Source organism: Danaus plexippus, chromosome Z (genome assembly GCF_018135715.1).
Source record: "Danaus plexippus chromosome Z, MEX_DaPlex, whole genome shotgun sequence".
Taxonomy (NCBI): domain Eukaryota; kingdom Metazoa; phylum Arthropoda; class Insecta; order Lepidoptera; family Nymphalidae; genus Danaus; species Danaus plexippus.
In genome coordinates, this window is record NC_083559.1 from 11,820,060 (window position 1) to 11,836,576 (window position 16,517).

Here is a 16,517-nt window from a genome sequence, read left to right on the forward strand (position 1 = left end):
AACTATGATTGACAGTAAATCGATCGTTTGTTTGAAGAAAGTCATAGATTCAAAAACTTTGTATAACTAATAAATCTCGGACATCATATTTGATATGTTTCTATCATTACGGAATGGCATTCCAAGATCGGAGGGATCGTCGGTAGGGCGACAGTGATTTTGCGATTTAATTTCTCACAAATATTTTAAACATATAAATTCCAAACGTGACTATATTTTACTCTTGAAATACCGAAATCTTGAATTCCCATATGACGTTAATATGTTTTGAAAAAACCCGATTGTCATGAGAGCCACTTATATATTAAATAATTGTAAATGTTTTAGCTAGTTATTAAAAGTTTATTAGTTATAAAATGTGTTTTATAAATAAAATTGTCCCTTTTTCATTATTTTTAAAACAACAGTCATTAGTTTCACATACTATATAACACCTCATTCATGCCATAGTAAATCTAGTCACATCTAGTAATAATAACTTCTAAAAACAGTGTTGCCATTTTATTAAGAAAATTAAATTGTTACTAATTCTTTTCGGCATTTTATCCTGAAAACGACTGTTTTAATGGCCATCCTAGGATAGACGAGGGTGAATGACCAGCCATGGCCGCGTGGCTCCGTCAGATCGAATATGGTAGCTTGGATTTCAATTTAATACAATTATTATTTATTGTACTCATTGCACTAGTCATTTATAACAAACTAAACACAAATCCGTCGTTCCATACATACTTTGTCGTGTAGCTTTATTGCCATAGTTATTTTCCTCTACAGGTATTGTTTATAAAGAAATCTCGTCGTACCATAGTAATGTAAATATATAAATAATACATAGTATGCACACTACCGAAATAGCAAATGTAGGTCGTACCCAATTACCATATCTATCGACATAGCAACACTAACCACTTATAGAATAATTTCATAAAAACGATTCGACATATAAACCCATTTACGAACGACTACACGTCGAACCGAATTTATATTCACGCCATATGACAGGCATACATTGTACATATCCAACACGACCTTGTGTGAACCGTTCACGTGATACTTTGGTAGACAGTTAATATGAAAATTAATGAATACAACATCAAATATCTAATATAAATATTAATCGAACACTTTCAATATTTCAATTTAATTACCAAGTAGAACCGCCTAAATCCATTCAACTGTTTTAATCAGACAGATCACAGAAGCATAGAATAAAAAAAAATGCTATAAGCCTAAGATCTATTAATACACACATATATATACATGTCATAAATATTAATATAAAAGCAGACGTTGAATTCGATAACATATTAAAACTTCGTGGTTATAATCGAAAATGAGTACTCAAACTAGCATGAGATTTATGATTCCTCTTCCTAACATTGTTTACAAATATCATTGACTTTGTTTTATCGAAGATTCAACTTTATGTACGCTATAAAGGGAAATGGGTCATTTCGTTTTAGAGCATACGACATTTAGTATTGTATCACAATAAAAAATAATTGGGATATTCATATCGGCTTTGTATGTTATTTGTACGACGTCCCATCATTGTGATGTCTGCACATTGTAACTTATTTACCTAAAATTTGATATGGCTTGAAACAGTTCGAAGCGGTCTCGTTAGTTGTAAATTTTTTGGCATCAATATATGATGGAATACGATATCCGTCATTGTCTTTCAAAACAAGGACGACTATTCAAAAATAATAATGGCGTCTATGCATTCAAGGCGAGCGAATTTGGATTCACTAACATAATGCTACCAGAGGTCCGACCTTTATATACATTATGTTAATATACCTAATATAAATAAGAAAGATCATGCACAAAGAAATTATATTTGTGATCTTATACTAGTGGCTTTAGTGGCTTTGATACTGTAGTTGTCTCGAACATGATATACGGAATATTATTATATAAAAAAAAATATGAAACTTACGATGATATATTGTTAAGAATTTGGTGCAAAGACATTCAGACTAAGAAAATAAAAAAAAAAAACACTACGCAAGATTCTTGTACATCTATAATTAACAAATATAAAATTTTTGTATACAAAATTTTCCTTATAGTATAGATTAGGATTTCATTATAAAAATTGCGTCCTCTTATAATATTACTCTGTATTATAGTACTCAGTCTATAGGTTATTTTAGCGTACCACAGACGCGGGATGTATAAGTCGAGACGGGATAAAAGGTTACAAACACAACCGGCGCCATTTTATTTTTATATAAGTCACTATGTTCTTTACCATCTTATATATATTGTAAGTAATGGTACTTTTTCAATTATACGTTATCAGTGACAATTTAATATAAAAGTTTATTCAGAGGATATAAATGACTGTTATTTGACGGAGACTCAGATGTTTTTAATTAAAGTCTTGTTCAAGAACATTACTAAGACCTCCTCAATAATGCCATATAATATTAAAAAATTATATTTCTTCATAGTTACTTCATAGTCATTCGTAATTAGTCTAGGTGTATCGTTCTAAGATATCTATTAAATTCATAAACACAAAAACCAACGTCCGTAGAATGCCATATTAGGTATTATACTTTAATATATATACATGAAATACAAATAAGGGAATGTGTTTGATATTCAAATCACGACAAATTCTCTATTACGTTTAAATATATATATATATATATATATATATATATATATGTATACAGAGCTTAATTAGCCAGTTTAAATTATGCCAAATTACTTAAGCTTCCACTAAAACATATAATTCTCTATAACAAATTAAAAGTAAAACGTTTTATTGTGAAATACCTGCATATTTAGATACCGTAAGGGGTATTTGAGGTCTACAGCCACGTTCAAGATACTCCGTACCTATTGTTTTCGCATAGTATATAACTTTTAACTCCTATATCCTAATAATGCCATGATGAGAAGTTTTACAATATGACGGCACAAGGTAGCGTTAGCGTCTAGTTTTTGTGCACTTTTTACGTCATGGGAGAGTTACCATTGTTTAATACACCATTGTTCATTTTTTTAATACCTTCCTATAGTGTATGTTCCGCAAAGAATCTCACATGAATCTATTTTTAAAATAAGCATATATATATATATATATATTACACTATTCATTGCATAAATAATATTGTTAACGAATGAATCGTCTAGAAATCATTAATATATTAATATTATATAACATATAGTAATTTTATGATAGTTAAGCCGCGTCACATCCAATACCAACCAATAGGCTGTATACGATAACACTGTTTGTCCAAGTGCGATCCAAGGATCTGTTTCAGTTTCCAATAACAAGGTTAGGCGACTGTGGTTAAAACTCACCAGCCCATATGAACCAATTCGATATATAGAATTATTTATTTTAGGTAAAGTTATTTTCCTCGTTCGCATTTCATAGTACTGTCCATTTTATCGCATTGTGACGCATCGAGTCAATTATTTAATCTTTCATTAAACATACGCTCGGCAAAATTAATTAGCGTTACAGATATTCTGTAATTAATGAATCTTTATTTTACCTTTATCATAACTAACTATATATGTCATATAATTTTTATTACATATGTTTTCAATTACAAATTACTAAAACATACGTCACTACACAATGGCTTTTAATTTTGTTCTCTAGAACGTCAGCAATTAATTATATATTCTATTTATAAGGTGCCGATGAATAATGTTTGTCTGACAGTTATGTAAGGAACGCTTAGCATATTTGAATATTAACTTAGGCTTTATTATTAAAAATTCTGATTATCATCGATATATCAATGGCTCATAATTCAAGCACATCTTGAACAGTTGCCACAAACTTATTTACAGACGGCAATCGCCATGTTTGTGGAACAAAAAGTAAGTGTCGCGACGTTTCCAACCAGTTGAGAAACGTCGGTTTTCTTTTTAACCTGATTTTCGAGTTCAATGTTATTAATACAACCACCAGCTAGTTGAAAAACATTGAATTGTATACGTTTGTTAAGATAGATCTTATATACCTACAAATTCATTATACGTTCCTTTAACATAAATCCTTCCATGATACCTGTCGGACGTAGCATTGGCACCGTTAAAGTATTCCTTTGCGACTTTGGAATACTAATGAAAATGCAGTGACTGCCAAAGCCTTTTATATTAGACGACTGTAAAGCAACTAATTATCACACACATAAGAATGTCGTATACGAGTGGAAAATAAAAGGAATTACGTGACAAGATACAATATATGAAAAAGAAAACATGTTGCAATATATATCTTGATAGCAATTTCCAATTTTAGGAAAATTCGTCATTTTAATAATTTGTTAAACTCCAATTCCTCGACGGTTCATGAAAACGCACGTAAGCAATATTGAAATTTCGCAATACTACGGTGGACCATGGTACTCGACAAATGCATATTATAGATCTCGCAAGATAATCTTAGAAATAAAGAATACTTTACATAGATATTGGTTGTAAGTGAAATAAGTTGTAAAAGTCCACAATTACTGAATACAAAACCCGCATATCCTTTATACCCCCTTTAAGCAACCAGATTAAACGAGATTCAATGACCAACTACGTACATTGAACTATCAGGTTACTAGAATTACATTACTAATCGTATGTCAAAACATCCATAAAGTATAAACAACTATAATTAACAGTATATTAAGGCCGTTAAAAAGATTATATTGTTTATAAATAAAGATTTTTTTTATCTTATAATTTATCTTTAAATCATCTGCTGAACTATATTTTAAATAATATCGGGGTTAAAAACACGCAAGAACAGCGTTGTACAGCAACCACTACTATAACGCGTTTTAAGTACAATATATTGTAAATGTTAAGCATCCATCAGTTATGGAATAAAAGATATTTATGTCAGGTAGTTCTAAAGAGTACTTTTTTTAATGTTAGCACAGAATCCGTTAATATATATAAATATAATATTTCCCCGTATATTATAAACTAATTTTAAAGATTAGGGCATGTTTAGATAACAAATATATTATTTTAAAACATAATACTTTCTCACATTACTTATCTCTGCTCCGCTAACGACTTCGAAAACTAAGTTTATGGTCAAATGACATTTCTCGTTGTCTATTCCTTTGAGGTTCAGTTTACAGTAGGTATCTTAAGAAAACTTTTTTGTTTTGTATTAACTAGTAATTATGACTTGTAACTTTTTTAGACTGTTACGTGGAATTGAAATGACCTTGGAATGACAGTGTTCATCAACGACAATTTATCTTAATTACTTTAAAACTAAATAATAACATCTTATCTTTAGATTTATGCAAATCCCACAATTATATGGTATATAACGCTAAACTATTGTACTATAAAGACTGATAAAAATTCTTAAAATATGAAACTTAAGGATTATCCAAGACTTATTCAATTTTAGAGATGAAAGAAATAAATCTTCAATAAGTAAACCGCTAGTGTTTTTATAATATTGAAGTAATTTCATTACGTTTATATAACACGGGATATAGACATATACAAAACACATTTCCGAACATTATGTTATAGTATGTTTACTCGAGAAAGCGAGTAACCAGACACTAAGCAATTTTTGTAACATTTACAGAAGTATAAGGACGCCAGACACTAAACACACAAAAACAGAAAATAAAGCATACTATACGTTAATATTTCCGATCACTGACACATAAACACATCATGGTAAAAAAAAAAGTTCGTTTCGTTTTTTTAAAAGTTCGAAATATAAAACACCGGCAGTCGGGACACGTCCGCGGCCAACCGTGGCAAACAAACTTGCTTCGTTATTTTGTCGTTTAAAATGTCTGATCGTACATTTCTTTCTATAATACGGCTCCTTTTGAGATATAGCCTTCAAGACGTTCTACCAAAGCACGAGCAACGTATTAAAAGTTGCCGTATAATACTTGGACAAAAACATTATCCCCTTAAGATAGAGACGACAATAACTAAAAGTTACTTAGTATAAAAGAGACAGCTATATATGAAAGAGGGCAGGTATAATTCACCATCACGTGTGAATCCGTTTCGTATGATTTGTACAGTCATATCAAAACCAATTGTATTTAAACGGATGAAGATCTATTTTTGCAAAACTTGATGTAGATACAGCAAATAACCTTTATTTTGGCGGGAACTCACGTTGTTTAAAAAGTTGGTACGTTTGATCTGTGTTTATTTACGTATTTTGAGTACGAAAAAAAATTGTTACCTTTTTTAAAAATATACTGCTGTTACTTACCGCACATTAAAAAATGAAGACTTTTTCTCTTTTAATATGTTCGCATTTGTCCAAACACTATTATTATTCACATGCTTCTCTCGCTTTAATTTCACTGTTTCTAGAGACTTTGGTTTTAAAGTTGGAGGTAAAATGGATTCAGATGTTTTCAAATCAGGTTTTAAGGGTGCCGGACCTTTTTTGATTATTTTAAGCACGTTAGAACTTAATTCATTCTTTGATCCTTCTCCTAAATTTGCTTTTGCGGAGTCGACACTAACTAGTTTGGATCTAAGAGGTCTAGAAGGTTCTGAATGCTTCTCGGGTCGGGAATAGACACCTTTGTCACTATTCTGTCTTCTGATTCTTGTCTCCGCCTGTGGAACTATACGCAAGGAAATTATTTGGATTTATTTATTAATATTAGACCTATTAGATCTTTCAAATTGTTCAACATTACTTCAATGATAATGATGTAGTATTAGTTACTGGTAATTGTATTTTTTCGACAGAAGCTAAAATACGGTGGTTCATACTTTTTGAAATTTAACAGCGTTAATGTGTCCAAAAATATACCTCTAAACTATTTAATACCTGTTCTTGGCCTGTTTCTAGTGACAGGTTTTGTCTCCGCGCTGCCTATTTTTGTAGTTTCCGAAACTGACTTTGAAGAAGTGGAAGAGGATATAGCCTTGCTTCGCGAACTGAAGGTTGTCTTAAAGAAATTAGCCCCAAAAGCTTTGCGGATCTCTGAAGTATGCTGGCTGTATAGAAAATAATAAAATATTTAAAATAATAATTCACTGATACACAATACAAAATCTAAGGGGACACCCGGGTTTGAACCGGGGACCTCTCGATCTGCAGTCGAATGCTCTACCACTGAGCTATATCCCCAATCAAACATTAATACGAAAGTTAAAATATAAAATCTAAATATAGTAGCGACACCTAACAATTGATCAATAATTGTATTTCTCTCGTTTGAAAATAGATGGCGTTAATGGTAAGCAGAAACAAAATTAGTGAACTTAATAATAATTCCCAAACATTACATAAATTTTATTTTTTCTAGTTTGTACGACTTATAGTGTACTTACCGCTCTTTGACACTAGTAGGCACCCCTGGCGCCTTCTGATGCATAACCTCCTCGATCTAAATTTGACAGTGAAAACAAACATTAGATATTACCAAACAATTTATCCAAATATGCCTAATATTTTTTTAAAAACTAGCAAGAGTTACAATATGATATAAACCCACATTTTCGCAACTAACGAACTGTCTTACACGTGACATAACTAATTACTGCACGAAAATTGCACTAATGTCTATAAGAACCCTCAATTTCTTATCTTAAGCATCAGTATCATTATTGATTAGTGTTAGTTACCACGATAAAGTTATACTGTCTCGTCTTTCTGACTCCTGTCCACATAGCTCCGACTTTATTCACAGCGTCACTTCGAAGCAAACAAGCCTTGTTGCAACTTATTGATCTCAGTATGTGTGATTGATTTCAATAATAACAGACGGATAAATTGTCATAAATCAAAAAGGTTTTATATATTTTTTTTAAGTTTTTAAAAGATAAACATCCAGTCTTATCTGTGGATGAATTTTCTGTTCTTATATTAAAGAAAATCAAATTATAAAAGGAATATTTCGCCTTGAGCAATTATAAAAGTACCGTTACCTTTTAACCTATTGTTGTGTTTAGAGGTTTACATAGAAGGTACATATGTACATTGATTTGAAAATAAAATAAAATTTGGTATTAAATGGCATAAAATAGACTAATAATTAGGTCATTTGCAAAACAGAAAACATTGAAAATAATAGAGCAATAGTGAATATCATTAGAGCAATGTTGTTTATATATGAAATGTCAGTGGATTAACATTTTTAGAACAAGGAAATTATATCATGCGGCAGCCTTTTAATTTAAATTATATAAATAATTTTTTTATGAATTTCCTGACAATCTGCTGATATATAAATAAATTTATTTATCTTATCTATATATTGGTAGTTGGTATATTTTTGTTTATAATTGAGTGATACCAGACGTAATATATACATATGTCAATTTCGAATCATAAATGTATTTTAGCGGTAAAAGAGGACTATTACAGCCTTGTAACACATGGATAGCACCATAACTTGTCATCTTTGAATGTCAGTTTTTTAGTCATAAACTACGATTTTCTCTTTTCTGCACGTTATAATTTTACGATGTGTGGCGAATCAATATTCTATAGCAGTGAAAAAAGCGCCGTTTGGCTATTCTAGGAATACGACATGAAGTAATTTCAAATATATAAAAAAAAAAAAATTAGAATGATTCCTATTGTTAATATTTAGATCCTACCAAAAATGCTATATACGTCGATTTATTCATGAGAAGTATAGTTTCGTAACTATAGCTCTACACTTTAATTATATAAGTACCTACTTCTCTCCTTGAATTCCCAAAACTCCTAGCGAAAACGTTCATTGTCTGTTAAAATCATAATATTTATGTAAAATGCATTTTACATAAACTTTTACAGATGTGTTGTTTAAACCGTTGATAAAAGCTTGAACTACAGTATTGGACCTTAGTTATTAAAAGTTTTATCAAGTTTGTCGATTAAAGAAAAAAATTGTCCAAAAAATCGGCTAATAAATGTTTAGCATTGATTTTACTCTATATGTTTCTTAAAAAGATACGTCTCAAATGTTAAAGGCTTGGACAAACTACGTATTATCAGGCAACTTTTAATCAGCAAATATAACGTGAAGGTTTCAGCATTTTTATATATGAAGCGAAGGTTTAGAATGTGAAAAATACTAATGATACGTTTATAATCACTAAAATCGCTACCGACATGAATTTGAGATGATGGTAGTTTTTCTCAAAACCTTTTCTCTTTTTAAACCTGAACACAGTTTTATCACACGAAAAATTAAAATTATGAATAAGCCGCAAAATAAAGATACTTTTTATGTATTACATTTATTTTAGATGTGTATTTAATAATATAAAATTACCTAACCTTTTCGCCTACTGCTATTTGAAATGATATCAGAGTAATCCTTAGACATTTACATTTCATACGGTACGTGTCATAAACGATGAGCGTTAGTCATTAGAGAATTATTTAAAATATTTTATATATTGGAGTATTTTTTTAAATACATAATATTAACAGCAACATATTTTTTCACATATCAAATCCTTTAGACACAAACTTACTATGAGCCTCATAAACATATAAATCCTTAATAACTATCTAAACCATTACGCGGTAAAAAAAAATACTAAGCTTAAAAAAACGTGTGTAAAAGTAATGTAAATGCAAAGAAACAAATATTTCAATTATTTGAATATTTTTTTTAATAGACGATCACGTATCGCTTGCACCTTCGACACCCACATCCCTGAACATACCTACAGAAAAAGTCAGGTAAGACGATGAACCCGTGATATCATTTCCATATTACACCGCGAATTATAAATCAACTCACGATTTTTTTTATTACAACAGATATTTTAAAATGTTCATCACAAATTAAAATAATACTTACCTATTACTAAACACAACTAAGGTAACATTTACTGAACTATGAAGTCGGTACCTAATCTTACGACTGTTTTGTATAGAAAATATCCAATGCAACGAATATGTTAAGTATATATAATATGCTTAGCGTTATTAAAAAATTAGTTGAAATAATTAATATATCTTTGAGTTTCGTTTTAACAGTTATCGATTTTACTTCATTATCATCAAAGGGTTATGTATCTATATATTTTTTTTGTAATATTATGATTATTTTTAAGTGATTAAAGCAATATTAGAAGATATTATATAATATATAAATTATGAAATACAACATAAGTAATACTTTTTGATAATTAATAATTAATATAAAACTTTCGCATTTGTAAAATTGGTAAAATTTTTCCATTGCTTATATATTTCGATAGGTATTTTATATCCGAATCTGTCAATCATCGCTTAAAAGTAATAATTCCATATAATAGATCGCATGAAACAAACTATAGCTAATTATAATAACATACAATAAGATAAACATTATATATATGAAAAAGCCAATAATAGCTTTTTACTTTTTTCAAATATTTACTGTGATATTCTAAATTCTTTCATATTTTATATTTATGTATTTGTTTAATAAAATGACATTTAAAAAAAATTGTTTATTCATTTTTAATGTTATTTGAAAAAAAATATTGGTAATTAGAAGTTTCGATTCCACGATAAAAACTACGTTCGTTAAAAAATAAGCCTAATCAAAGGCGTTATAGGGAAAAATTATGCTTGCTTCTAATATGTTATGAAAATTGCATTTTCGAAAATTTTACAGGTTCCATACAAAACGCGACAAAGTCGAACTAAAATATTAAATAACATAGACATCGCCTTAAACTAATTGCTTGAAATTAACAACATATTCAAAAATGCACCTATTTATTAATTCCGTACCCTTACGACAACTTTGCATAATCGAACTTCATACAGACAGTTTCCAGTTTATACGAATTCATCTTAGTTAACGACAGTATCGACGTAGCCATATGAATGAATAACCTGAGTTTCTCTATATTTAGTTTATCGAAACAAAACGTATTAAGTTATCAAATTTAAAATCATTGCGTCGAAAGTCGTGTTAAAATTATAGGACAAAATTTAAAGTAATGGAGTTGTTTAACAAATTTTTAATAAATTGATAATTAATAAAAAATTACTACATTTCAGCAAAGAACCTTCCAAAAATTTTTGATGTACTTTCAATGTATGGTTTGGTTCAATCTATGTATGTTGATACACAAGGTTTAATAAAATACTCGCTGATAAGGATTCTATGTACTGTCAAAATCATAGAGGCGACCTTGATCTGTTATCTTATCTAACGAGATATGATATCATTATGATCTTAAAAAGTAAAATCTAATATAATACAAAGAAGAGACGCACGGGTTTAAATTTATTATCACAAAAAGAACTAAAAACGACTGCGACCTTCCATCGAAATTTAAATAGATATAAAAACTTTTTTAATCAACATCTAGGCAGTATATAGTCTGTCATTCAGAAGTGGGTGACATGAATGAATTGTGACCTCGTTTTCACGAATAAATTGCATTTTATATCCTGTGATAACACTAACTAGTAAAAATTGTATTGAAGTCGTTTAAAGTTAATTAATTAACCTGCCTCAAAAATATCTAATATTTGAACTAGTTTTAAAATAGATAACACTAGTAGTTGTTAATGTAAGTAGAAAATATTCATTCATTACTATCAAACTGTGCTGTGTTATCTGTATATATATAGACATTGTTCTGTTTTATAGTCTGTTAACGTAAAATGTAGGAACCTCTCAATCAGTACGATATTTCAGTACAAAGTAAATAGATATCCAGTTGTATCTTACTGCATTATAAATGTTATCTGATGTACAAGCGATAAATTTATCTCGGTAGGTCTAATTTATTTCAACCAATGACCAGGGTTGTCAAGAATTGATTATATTTTAATCAAAATTCTAATTATCACCCTACAAATTAATTAACATGTTATATTTTAATCGCAAACTTATCTGTCGAATGTTAACAATTTCATAAATAATAACAGTACATTACATTTATAGGTAAATTTAATTGTGTTTTTAACGGTAGTTTCAGTGATATTTTAAGTAAACAATATAATGTTTTACGTATATAAGACAACCCTGATTGTATCTAGAACGCCTTGCAAAAGCCGCCCACTTGCACAACAGTAACTTGATCAGCTTCTAATGTGGCGAAAACTGTACATAGCATTCAAGCATTAAGCCTGCATACGGTCACAAAAAGGTAAATCTAATCAATAATTACATATAAATATGCACCTAGGTCCTAACGAAATAAATCCTATATAAAATTTGTTATAACTTCTCAATGTATAATCAAAATTGAATTGTATTTGCAGTATATTTTAAAATTCTTTCAATGCCATGGTACATACAATTAAAGACGGCATAACGTCGCATTTGCAGGGCAGATTTAATTAAAATCTACACAAAGCTTTATAGTACAATTTGCTTAAGGTTACACGTTGCATATTTCATATTTTCGCATAAAAAATATTGCTTTGCCATACAGAAGATTTCATTCTTGCGATTCCAAGACAAAAGTATGAAGCTTCTGAAGCACTTAAAACTAGAGACCTGGACATTTGGTAAGATTAGGAATGTGCTGATGTGAATGTAATTTAAGATTATTGTAAAAAATTTACAGTTAAGTTTTTTATTTGGGACGATTTTATCTGTAATTTGCTGTTTAAGATAATTTTAACAGAAAAAATTTATTTACTACTCAAATCAGCTTGCGTTTTAAAAATTCACTAAGGTCAAAGTGTTACTGCTAAATGGATCAATAATGTTTGTAGAACATGTCGTATCCTTATAATTAGTTATTTTAATATAAAATACAAATAAAGTTCATAATTTATATAAATTAGAACTTTTAATCATGAACATTACAATAAAATACTTATCTATAGATTTAAATTTCAAAAATCCGGACTGAGTTGTCACGTGAGGAACGGAAGAATGTGAATAGAAAATATAAAATTTCTGTAAAAAAATTAATCAGACACCAACCTGTTAGTCGATTTTAAAGTATATTATGCACTTTACAACCGAAAATAAAAATCGATTATCAAATCAACTACACAACATAAAGCTACAAATTACGTACGCACTACAAACATCAAGCGAATTCTGAATCACACTGAAGCTAAATCTAGTATTGTTATCACTGAATTGATATGAGAGATTATATATTAAAAAAAAATTCTTGATTTTAGTCTGTGTACGTATCGAGCCGTCTCCACACTGGCGGGTAACGTTGTGACAAATGAAGTGGATTTGATAAGCGTGTAGTCTCGCGAATCAATGTACCTTCTATTTTGTAATCGTTTGAACTTACTCTTTTATTCAGTGTGAGACGTTATTGTTGTTGTTTTTTATTTTATTCGCTTATTACCTTAAATGAATTACTGTTAGAAAATTATTATAAATCTCTATACGAAACTACGTAATACAAACTAGCGAATCAATAAACATTAGATGACGTTGTAATATACAGTTACGGAGAGGGGATGTGGATTATACTTATAGTCGAATATATATATATATATATATATCTTAACAGACAATCTTTACATTGAAATTACCATAACTTTTAGAGACTACTAAACTTTTCAATAACAACTTAAAGTAAAAAGGCATAGGAGAAATCAACTAGCAAAAGCTCTTAATAAAAGTATAGATATATATGATGATTCATTTTCGATTCTATCAATAAATAAAGGTTTGTATAAACTCAATTAAATCGATTTTAAGGTCAGTGCTGTATCAAAAAGGCTTTTGAAATCCGTAATCGAAATGGAAAGTAAAACAAGTATAATAAGGATAACAATAAGTAACGAATTACGACATCTGCCCACAGACACCTTGGCACCAGAGCAGTTCCATCACCTTGAGACAACACAGCGATCGGAGACCGAAACTCATTCACCAATGTTAATTAATTATAAGGTATCATAAACGTTAATCACTCAAATCTGTTCATTCTGTGTAATTATTATAACTAAGCCATACTAGATATGGCGACTTCATTGTAAAACAACGAAATATAAAGCAATAAATTTAAATAAAATCAATTGAAAGTATGAAGTAATGATTTTTACATCATACTTTACTACTAAAGAAATAAGTGAGTCGAGAAATATATATAACATTCTGATTTATACATGAACATGAATTTAGAGAGGATGCTAGAATTAAAACTATGCAAATCACATGTATTTATAGTAATTGCCGCATAAAAAGAATATAATAATGAAAAGCTACAAATCGAAAACTATTAGTAACAAAATTTTTATTCTGATAACCAGAATTCGAGGAACAAAACATAAAAGGATAAAATATATAATGCCCATATTTTACAAGTCGTGGGAGGATTTCATTGATATTAATTTTCGCAAAAACAAGTTCAAGGAGTTCCGCCGGAATATAAACAACCAAAGAGTTCTTAATAAAAGTTTTATGACATTAATTTATTTCAATAGTTATAAAAATATGAAAAATATCCGATATAAGACAAGGAAGCAGAGTATTGTGTATATACATATGTGCTAAGGCCTTTATTTAATTGCCAGGGAAAAATTTTATGCCCTCCTTTTACTGATATGAAATTGGCTGTTTTTTTTTTAGTTATACACAAGTTATTTACCAGCACAGAGCCAGTTACTATCCTTCCAGCCGTTACGGTGTTACATAGAAAATAATTTCCCCAATTAGCATTTTCTTTATAATAATTATGTTTACATAATATATAATTAATATTATATTGTATACGTATTAAGTAACTTATTTTTATGTAGGTATAGAAATCACGCATCAGGTTTCACGCGCAGATATATATTATAGTCCTTTGAGTTTTATCTAACATGAAGGCTACACCTTCAATGCGACCGGGTTTAAGTGCTAAAAGCTAGATTGCCGCTGGTAATTTATTACCTATTAATTTATTTACACCAATATTCTTCAAAACTATAACTTAGTATTTGCTGTTTCAATAAATATCGAAGAACATTGACACATGAAGAAAATATGTACCTAAGTATGTACATATACTTGTGATCGTAATCTTTCTAAACTTTTCAATTGAAATTCACATCTATTTAATGATACATGTTATAGTAATTTCTTTCGTACGCAGATGTTTAAAAAGCGGATGTTACAAATCAGCATTTATTTTATATAAATATTATAATCACATTTTTTACGATAGCAAACTATTTTATGATAATATTTTTGATGGACGTCTAGCTTTCCTTATACGGTATTTATTATAACATTAATAGCGATGATATCGAAACGTATAATTACAATCAAAAAGCCAAAACACGTTCCTTGTTAAGGTAATCATTTATTTCGATATCATCGCAAACTAATACGTATCCGGAACTGTACGCCATATATATAATATTAACAAGATGGCTAAAACACTTAAATCAATCATATATCTCGTCTGACGAACTGATTAGTATTCTAATATGTAAACAGTATGAAATACAAATGTATGTAAAGGTGCTAAATGGAGTAAGTACTAGGCGTATGCGTCGGCGATGCATTCAGGTCAGACGGAGCATTCCGGTTTTATTGCTATTGATAAATAAATAATTTAAACGTTATATCATATATCTATGACATTTCAGTTTATATAGCAGTAAATGAGGATATTAAATAAAATTATATATAATTATAAACGAGTTGTAAATTAAATTGAACATTGCGTCTCATCGCTCTGCATATCGCAGAATGTAAGTCAAGTAAATTGTTGCAATTAAATGTTTTCTGTGCGTTTAAATGTACTGGTATTGGTAATAATACTTTTCACCGTCATATTAGTAACATACTAGGCGCTAGATACTAACGGTCCGTGAAAGTACGCGTTAAATATTAGGCACTACAACGATACATTCAAAACGAGATATCTATATCATAAAGCAATATAATTTATAAAGACGATAACTTACCCATGGTTATGAACACCTCCATCGCTTCTTTCCCACACTATTTTGAATATTCTTTTTTGTAATTTTGAATATCTCACTTTTATATAACACAGAATTTACTTTCAACAATTAATGTCAATGAAATAAGTAACGGTTAAAGTTTAAATATTCGTTTTTTGTGAGGTCAAACACCTGTACAATAATATTATTTTATAATATAAAAGTTTGAAGTATTTCTATGTTTTCATTTGTGTTCAAATTTTTATCTACGATTCAAAGTAAAATTCATTATACTGCATTTAGTTGATTAAATTTATAATGCACAATTTATTTGTTGTGTTTCAATAAAATATTCTAAGTATATGTATGTTAAAATGTAAAATCTACCATATTATTTTTCAAATCAATTAAATTTTAAAAAATATACTTAGAAGAAAAATTTTGCTAAAGATCAGCATCTGATGTTGAAAAAAAACACCGAAGTCTATGAAATACTTTTTATACAATAGGACACTAGGGAGTAGGGGTATTTAAAACCATAATAGTTACACTAGAAATCCTACTATTTCATTAGTAGTACATAATTGTAATCTATTCAAGATTTGATCGTATTACGCTAATACAAAGTACATTTAGTTATTGGGGGAGAACTACGTCCTTCATTTCTAACTTATATATCTGACGTTAATAGAATTTATTTGGGACAAACTCCACAATAAAT

The 16,517-nt window shown here is 29.2% G+C and overlaps 1 protein-coding gene, 1 long non-coding RNA gene and 1 other non-coding gene across 12 annotated transcripts in view; 1 reads left to right on the forward strand and 2 right to left on the reverse strand.

The window, feature by feature from the left end:
• The window catches only part of LOC116778176 (cytospin-A-like), a 31,248-nt gene extending 15,304 nt beyond the window's left edge, over positions 1 to 15,944 (reverse strand). Inside the window, exons 1-4 of one of the 10 annotated variants that reach the window (XM_032672099.2) lie at positions 15,818 to 15,944; positions 7,318 to 7,373; positions 6,812 to 6,981; positions 6,239 to 6,602 (exon numbers count right to left, since the gene is read on the reverse strand). In XM_032672099.2, coding sequence (XP_032527990.2) covers positions 6,239 to 6,602; positions 6,812 to 6,981; positions 7,318 to 7,361 — 578 coding nt within the window. In that variant the 5' untranslated portion in view covers positions 7,362 to 7,373; positions 15,818 to 15,944. Of the gene's footprint in view, positions 1 to 5,430; positions 5,591 to 5,636; positions 5,773 to 6,238; positions 6,603 to 6,811; positions 6,982 to 7,317; positions 7,374 to 7,481; positions 7,543 to 7,611; positions 7,705 to 12,872; positions 13,102 to 15,817 lie in introns of those variants that run through there. The other 9 variants (XM_032672100.2, XM_032672098.2, XM_032672105.2 and 6 more) reach the window with 9 other exon arrangements.
• Trnac-gca (transfer RNA cysteine (anticodon GCA)) lies at positions 7,043 to 7,114 on the reverse strand. Its single transcript has one exon. It is a non-coding gene; the product is annotated as a tRNA-Cys (tRNA).
• LOC116778188 (uncharacterized) lies at positions 11,623 to 13,949 on the forward strand. The gene is made up of 3 exons (XR_004354111.2): positions 11,623 to 11,708; positions 11,975 to 12,084; positions 13,723 to 13,949. It is a non-coding gene; the product is annotated as an uncharacterized LOC116778188 (long non-coding RNA).
• Positions 15,945 to 16,517: the final 573 nt, after the last annotated feature.